This window comes from Podarcis liolepis (genome assembly GCF_965112155.1).
Source record: "Podarcis liolepis genome assembly, chromosome: 3".
Taxonomy (NCBI): Eukaryota; Metazoa; Chordata; class Lepidosauria; order Squamata; family Lacertidae; genus Podarcis; species Podarcis liolepis.
In genome coordinates this window covers 124,553,587-124,561,191 of record NC_139557.1, presented here as the reverse complement: position 1 = coordinate 124,561,191, position 7,605 = coordinate 124,553,587, and the positions used below count along the sequence as shown (strand labels likewise).

Genomic DNA, 7,605 nt, shown 5'->3' with positions numbered 1-7,605 from the left:
GGAAACGTTTAGTCGTGTCCGCCTCTTCGTGACCCCCTGGACCAGAGCACGCCAGGCCCTCCTGTCTTCCACTGCCTCCCGCAGTTTGGTCAAACTCATGCTGGTAGCTTCAAGAACACTGTCCCACCATCCCGTCCTCTGTCGTCCCCTTCTCCTTGTGCCCTCCATCTTTCCCAACATCAGGGTCTTTCCCAGGGAGTCTTCTCTTCTCATGAGGTGGCCAAAGTCTTGGAGCCTCAGCTTCAGGATCTGTCCTTCCAGTGAGCACTCAGGGCTGATTTCCTTCAGAATGGATGGGTTTGATCTTCTTGCAGTCCATGGGACTCTCAAGAGTCTCCTCCAGCACCATAAGGAAACATTAATCCTGGGCAAGTCCCTGGAATTCTGGAATCCTGCATCGCTCAAAGATTGGGATGGTGGGCAACAACAACAATAGTGAGCAAGTAGTGAGCAAGTTTCTGAGTCCACCAGAGCTCTTCATCAGGCGTGGGGTGTAGAGTTGAAGGGTGCGGGGAACTGGCCATGATGTCTGCATTGGTCCAGCCCTCGCTGTTGCAGCCTCTGCCTGGGTCTCAGCGTGAAGAGTGCCAGCACTGTCAGGATTTGCCACTACACCACAGGCCCCCAGAGCCCCCCATGGCAAACACCTGAGCATCCTTGCGAGTCCCGAGAGAAGCATTTGGGCGTGCAAGGCCTTGGCCGGGAAGGGCTGTAGCTCAGCAGCAAAGGACCCACCTTGAAGCAGAATGTCCTGGGTTCAGCCCTCTGGGTCAGGCTGGGAGGGACCCAACTCCTGGAGAGTGTAGAAAATACTGAGCTATACTGGTCTGACTGGGTATGAAGTAAAAAAAAGGTAAAGGGACCCCTGACCATTAGGTCCAGTCGTGGACGACTCTGGGGTTGCGCGCTCCTCTCATTTTAGTGGCCGAGGGAGCCAGTGTTTGTCTGCAGACAGCTTCCAGGTCATGTGGCCAGCATGACTAAGCCGCTTCTGGCAAACCAGAGCAGCGCACGGAAACGGCATTTACCTTTCCGCTGGAGCAGTACCTGTTTATCTACTTGCACTTTGACGTGCTTTCGAACTGCTAGGTTGGCAGGAGCAGGGACCGAACGATGGGAGCTCACCCCGTTGTGGGGATTCGAACCGCCGACCTTCTGATCGGCAAGTCCTAGGCTCTGTGGTTTAACCCACAGCGCCACCCGCGTCCCCGGGTATAAAGTACATGCCTATAAAATTACTCTCATGGGGGGAGAGGTCCCTACATTCTCCCCGCCTTGCCCCAGACGCAACAGGACTGGAAGGCAACCTATGGCAGGAAGGGCAGGCAGCCCCCTCTCCTCCTTTGTCCTCCTCCCGGCCCAGACGGGGCTCTAGAATTAATACCTCCACCCCCATTTGTCCATCTCCAGAGGTAGCCTGACCCCTTCACCTTCCCTGCTCCCCGCTGACCCCAGCGCCCCAGGAGGAGCCCAGGCCTCCCTTGACCCTCCGAGTCGGCCGCCAGCCTCATTAGGTGCCGACACACACAGGCTCAATGACACCGCGGGGGACCTTTGTGGCGTCCCCTCATTATCCGGCCAGGACAAACAGGGCTCTGGGCCTTGGCTTTTTCGGGGGTCTGGAGAGGATGCGCCTGGAGCCAGAAAGGGGAAGAGGAGGAGGAGGAGGAGGAGGAGGAGGAGAGGCAAGGAGGGAGCGCAGGCAGCGCAAGGCACACCAGGAAGCCAGTGCCTGCCCACCTGCGGAGGCCTCTTCCCCAGCGGAAGCAGCCAAGGAAGGGGCAGGCAAAGGGGGCTTTGTGCCCCTGGGGTTTTGCTCAGATCACCCGCCTGGTCCCACCGGAAATTCAGGGCACACACCAAGTGAGATGGACGGGACTCGTTTTATTAAATATTTGGCAGATGAGAGAACGTGGCTTCCAGTTTACAGCTTGCAATTAGACGTGTTCCCAACATGTACAGAATCTCCCAGATATTTCAACCTTTTTTTGTAAAATGAAAACACTCATGCCCAGGATTCACATTCGTACATTCAAGTGTGTGCTCCCACGCGCACACAGGCAGGCAGACACACAGACATGAGAAGCGGGGAAGTGGTTGTAAACTGGAATTCTTACAAGGGTCCTCACACTGGCCGTCAACTAGCCCCCAGACAGATTCAGGTGTGCGGACAAGGAAGCGTCCGCCGTCTGTTGCAGTCCTAGCGATCGCTTGAGATCTAGCCTGGGCTGGAAAACACAGACCCCACATGGCCTCTCCAATGTGCTCACAACTGAGGTCCTGGCATGAAGCAGGTGCCAGGACTCAGAGCTCTGGGAGGGCACAGATCCCCAATGCCCTGAACAGCCCAGCCCTCCCTCACAGCCTGGCTAACTCAGGGGAGCCCCAGCGGCACAGCACAAGCCCTGGCTACCCAGTGTGGCAAGCAGCACCTGAGATCAGGCACATGCCCACCTTAAGCACCAGGGACCTGGGCCCACTTGGTCGCTTTCTGCTTATCACGGCCCCCACTTGGCATCCGGCTGATTCGCCTCCGCTTCCCACCTGGGAGGAAACTCTCTCCCATCTGGTCTCCCTCCCGCTGCCTCTCCTGCAGCTCCACAGAAACACCCGGCCACATTCTCCCCTCCAACATCATCGCCACGTCCCGTCCCAGGCCCTCGCGGTGGCCAACCTGATGCCCACAAGCAGGAACCCGTCCTCTCCCCACCTGCCATTTCCAGCAACTAATATCCAGAGGCCTCTGACAGGCTTTGCAAAATGAGACAGTTCCTTTTCACTAGCCAGGTATCTGCAGAGCACAGGCCTGAGGGGTTGGCTAGCTGGCAACCTTGGACTGGTGGGACTGGGTCCATGCACAACTGACAGCAGCAGCAGCAGCAGCTCCTCTCGGCCACCCCAGCCCCAGAGCCCTGGCACAGTTGCTGCCCTCAAAGCTCCCGCTGCCTCAACTTCCTTTCCGGTCACCTTCCCCACACCTGTTTGCAAAGCTCCCCAGGCCTCGAGTCACTGTGATGAAAGCCCCCGGGCGAAGGGCAGGCTGCCACCAGGGGCCCTGGGCTGGCACAGGCGCCAAGTCTGCCTGCCAAGGCCTTCTCCACCTGGCTGCCGGGTGACTTTGAAAACGCAGAAGGCAAGGGGGTCCCTGCTCAGACGCTTCGCTTTCTTCCCCAGGAGCCCACCCAAAGCCCACCACCCCCAGTTTCCAGGGGCTTGGGAGGGGGCTGGCAATTTGCCACCCCTGCTTCGGAAAAAGATCCAGGACGTAACCTTGCGCATGGATGCTTGTTCTGAGGGAAGGTCAGATTCAGGGGCAACAGATGCCGCTGGAGACAGAGTCCAATTGCAGTTCTGGGGGGACGTGATGTGGGAAGATATGAACAGGCAGCTGACCCCCCCCCCCACAAAAACAGCAGCTCTGTTGCTGATCCCCAGAAGCAAGAGAATTGGGGGAGCCATTGACCCACGTGGAACGAAAACACAAGCAGTCCCTCCTTCCCTTCACCCACGTGGCACCTTCCCTAGAATAGCTCAGTCTGTAGAGCCTGATACTGAATCTCACAGTGGTGGGTTCAAGCCTCACAATGGGCAAACAGATTCCCGCATTGCAGGGGGCTGGGCTAGATGACCCGACTCTGCAATTCCATGATCCAGTGTTTCCCTGTTGCTTCCAGGAGCCCAGAGGTGGCCCTGCAGAGCTTAAGGAAAAACGAGTTGCTGTTGGTGTGAGGAATGAAAGGCAAGGAGCAGGAGGACGGGGGTCATAATGGCCGGCCAGTCTAGCCGCCAACACCGTAAACCAATCCTGCCCCCCCATCCTGACTGGAGCCCACCAGCTGCAGAGAGCCTTCTGGGACCCCCACTTTGAGCCACAGTAAGGCACGGAGGCCTTGGCAATGCAGCGGTGAGGCCTGCAGTCCCGGGTGGTGGAGGCAGCCACCTCACAGGGAGAGCGGGAGCCCTTGGGGAGCCCCTGCAAAGGAGGCCCCGGCCGACGGGGTGCCTTGGAAAGAGGGTTCGTGGCCAAGCCTGACTTTCAGACCACAAGGAGAGCCTGCTGGAGCAAAGGGATCCGGCCAGCACCTTGCTCTCCCAGTGGGAAACTAGATACCCACAAACTCACGAGTAGGAGAACCCCCTCCCCTCCTGGTAATTGGAAGCATTATTTATTGACTGCAGGGAGCAATCGATGGCCTTTTAAACTGGCGTGTGCGTGCATTGGTTTTGCTTGCTACTATGGTACATATTTTTGAGTTTTTATATTGTACACTGCCCTGCGGTTCTCTTATTATTAATAACAACCTTAGGATGGTGTCCCAAGGCGGGTGTGGGGACGTCCGGCAGGCTGGGACAAATCCCTCTCTTTTAGCCCAAGCTGGAACCCCGGCAGCCGGAGGCTGTTTTCCCTGAACTGCAAGAGCAGAAGCTTTGCACCTGGAGAAGAGGCAGAAACCAGGGGAGCCTCCCAGGTCCAGGCAGAGCGGGGGGCGGTGCTGGGCCCCCCCAGCAGGCCTGACAAGGGAGCTCTGGCAGAGCTCCAGTTCCTGTGACAGGCAGAAGATGGTTGCAGGAGCTTCCTGGCCTCTCAACAGCCCCTGCAGGGAGAAGAGCTTGTCCCCCTTCTCCCACTCGCCTCCCCAGCCCCCTTTTCTCACGGCCAGGGGGATTTCCACAACCGGAAGCAGCCCCGGCTGTCACAGGGGAAGCGAGAGATGCTGAGGCTGTGCAGGCAGCCCTGGAAAACCCTGGCTTCCGCCAGGCTGAGGTCTCGGAGGGTTCAAAATGGCAGGCGGCCGTGGGGCTGGCCGACAACCCCCCTTGCCCGCGGCTGCTGGGGAGGCAGAGAGGGTCTGCAGCCCCATGGCCACCAACTGACTCTCCATCTCCTGCCACTCTCAGGAAGACTAAGAGCAGGCTCTGGTAGGCTGAAGTGTCTGCCAGACCACTTGGTAGGTTAACATGCGCAGAGTTTTCAAGGAATCGGGGGGGGGGGTGAAGGGACCAAGGAGCAGGGCATAGAAGGTCACTTTCCACACAGGCTGGCAGCAAGAGGAAGTCCCAGGAGACTTGAGGGACAGGGCCTTGGTCACCAGCCAGGCATCACTGACCGGTGTCTTGGAGTGGGTAATGGGGAGCAGAGGAGGGGGCTCCTCCTGGGGCCAGTCCAAAGGTGGGCCCAGAGCGACAGGAGGGGTCCTCACCTGGGGGAGGATTGAGCTTTGGTGACAATCCTCTGAGCTGCTGCCTTGGAAGGCTATTGCAGGGACACAATCGGGCTGAAATGAGGGGAGGTGGCCGGCCAAGGGATGGGGCTGGGGGGTTTCCTTCGCTGTCTTTTGCCTCTGGGTGACTGCTGAGCAATGTGGAGGCTGTCTGGTCTGAGCCAAGCAAGGCATTTCCTGTGTTTGGCAAAATGTCAGAATGCCCCGGGAAAAACCCCTGCTCCAAATCCCCTCCTTTCTTCTGCGTTCACGAAAACCAAAGAAATGCCACCCTAGACAGTTCTCTGCGATCAGAGAGACCACTTCCAATGCCCAGGGAGGAGAGAAGCAGAACTGCCCCCCCAAAACCAGCCCAAAGGGGCGGATCAAGCCCAGCCCCCCTCGTTCGAACGCTGAGGCCTGACCCTTTCCACACCACCAACCGGGATTTGTGCTTTGCCCAGATGCTTCCCTTGCAGCTCTTCCTTCCCCAGACACCTCACCGGCCGGAGTCACCAACACGCGGCTCGTCACCAAACCAAAGGACGGCCAGGAGCCCTTTGGGTCAGGGATGCTTTAGCTACATTTGCTGCACTGCAGGGGGTTACACTAGATGCCCTTTGGAGGGCCCTCCCAACTCGACAGTTCTGTGATTCTTGCTTTGAGCAAAGAACCCAGCAGGTTATCATCACTCCTTTCCTTGCTTGACAGCCCATTCACAATATTTTGGTTGGACTGTATAGCCAGCAAACATGGCTGCTTCCCCCCCCCCTCTCTGGAACATGGAGAGGGACCCCCTTGCCTCCTCACCCCCAGAGAGCCAGGGCAACCGGGCAGCTCACTCTGTGCCAACTGGATTATTGCTCTGCCTTCCTTCGCTGCCCTCCCCTGTCCATTTACGCCTTTGTCCCATCCACCAAGAGCCACTTTCCAAACCCCAAAGCCAGCAGTAGAGAGATTGGCTTCTGGTGCCAAGTACCCAAGTGGGACAGGGTCTTCTTTGCTCAAAGACCAGCTGCTTTTAATGAGTCCTGCAATTCAGGGGGTGGACTAGATGCCCCTTATGGGTCCCTTCCAACGCTACGTGTCAACTTGAGAGAGCTGTGCTGCTGCTGCTGCTGCTGCCCCACCACCTGAAGCTTCCCCACAGGGCGGCCTCCAGAGGCTGGGTCTCCCTCCGCCCCACTCCTCTCCTCTTGGCACTGGAGCCGGCACAAGATCTTCGGGGATTCTGGGGGGGAAGAGCCAAATGGCAGCCCACCCCGTCCCTCAAACATGTGACACAATTCTCCAGGATGCTCCCTGCGCAACCACTGTTGAAATAAGGGGGGGGGCATGCTGGCACATTCTTCCCAGTGGGCTTTGTGTGGGCTGTGCCCTGCGGGCCACCTCCCAGGGAGCCATCCATCTCACTTGCCTCCCAGCCTGTCCTGTGTGAGCTACACCCCCCAACGGCCCAGGGAACCCGAAATCCATGGCATGTGGGGAAGGCCAGAGGGGCTTCCGCATTCCGCAACAGAGCATTCCGCCCACACTTTGCACAAGGAAACTCGGCCACATGGAATAAGAAGTCTGCTTTTTCTGGAGACCACGCGGGGGGTGGCCCGTGGGTGGTGAGGCGACCGCTCTGCCGGGGAGGGAAGAGGATGCTTCGTGGGAGACATGGCCGGTCTCTGCCTGGAAGCGGCTCTCGACAACGTCTTCTACTTGAGATGAGGTGCTGCCCAATTAAGCACGGGGGGGAGACGGATGGAAACAGGACATGCAAACCAAAGGAGATGCCCCCGCCCTCCCCACCCCCCAGGAAGGCTGCCACGCGGTCCGTTGGAAAGAGGCGGCTTCCCTGCAGTCCTCGCGACTTGACAATGGCAGATGTGTCAGCTGGCGCATGCCTCGTCGGAAGGATGTGGAAACGTCTTGAGAAGAGGAGCTTGCGCCTCTTTACCTGCGTCAAAGACACAGAGCAGCCAGTGAGGCAGAGCGGGAGACCACCCAGCGCCCTCCAAAGCCCCCTCCCCGCAACGAGCCCTGGGAGTTGGAGGGGCTTGTGGTTGGTTTGAGAGCGCAGAGGATTTTCTCAGGCTTGCCTGTTCATGTCACTTCCAACAGTCCCTGAGGTTCCTTGGCAGAGACCCAAGAGCCGTCAAAGATGGTTTCAAACCAGGGGACATTTGCACTGTGGGGAGGGCATGTTCGTGTCCTTCGAAACCTACGCGCAACTGAGATCCCTTCCAGAGCAGAGCCACAGTCGGGGGCCCTTTCAGCTCCAGGTGGAGAAGGAAAGGTCTGAGAAGCCCTTTGGGACGGGAGGGAGCTCTGCTGGAATTGATTAGGTGGTCACAGGAGTTAAGAGCAAAGATGACTCTTCCAAATCTACGCTTCCAAGATCTGAAGCCGGGAGCCT

At 58.3% G+C, this 7,605-nt stretch overlaps 2 protein-coding genes across 7 annotated transcripts in view; one reads left to right on the top strand and one right to left on the bottom strand.

Annotated features, from left to right (window-relative positions):
* Positions 1-1,535: 1,535 nt before the first annotated feature.
* On the top strand, positions 1,536-3,628 carry LOC310702437 (uncharacterized protein; the record flags this gene model as incomplete). The annotated part of the gene is made up of 3 exons (XM_083493912.1): positions 1,536-1,863; positions 2,461-2,644; positions 2,770-3,628. The coding sequence occupies 3 exons, from the start codon at positions 1,536-1,538 to the stop codon at positions 3,626-3,628; spliced, it is 1,371 nt and encodes a 456-aa protein (XP_083350038.1).
* The window catches only part of DTNB (dystrobrevin beta), a 109,877-nt gene continuing 104,136 nt past the window's right edge, over positions 1,865-7,605 (bottom strand). For all 6 annotated transcript variants that reach the window (XM_083494428.1, XM_083494431.1, XM_083494429.1 and 3 more), the window contains one exon: positions 1,865-7,146. The gene's annotated coding sequence lies outside the window, so the exon portion shown is untranslated. The remainder of the gene's footprint in view (positions 7,147-7,605) is intronic.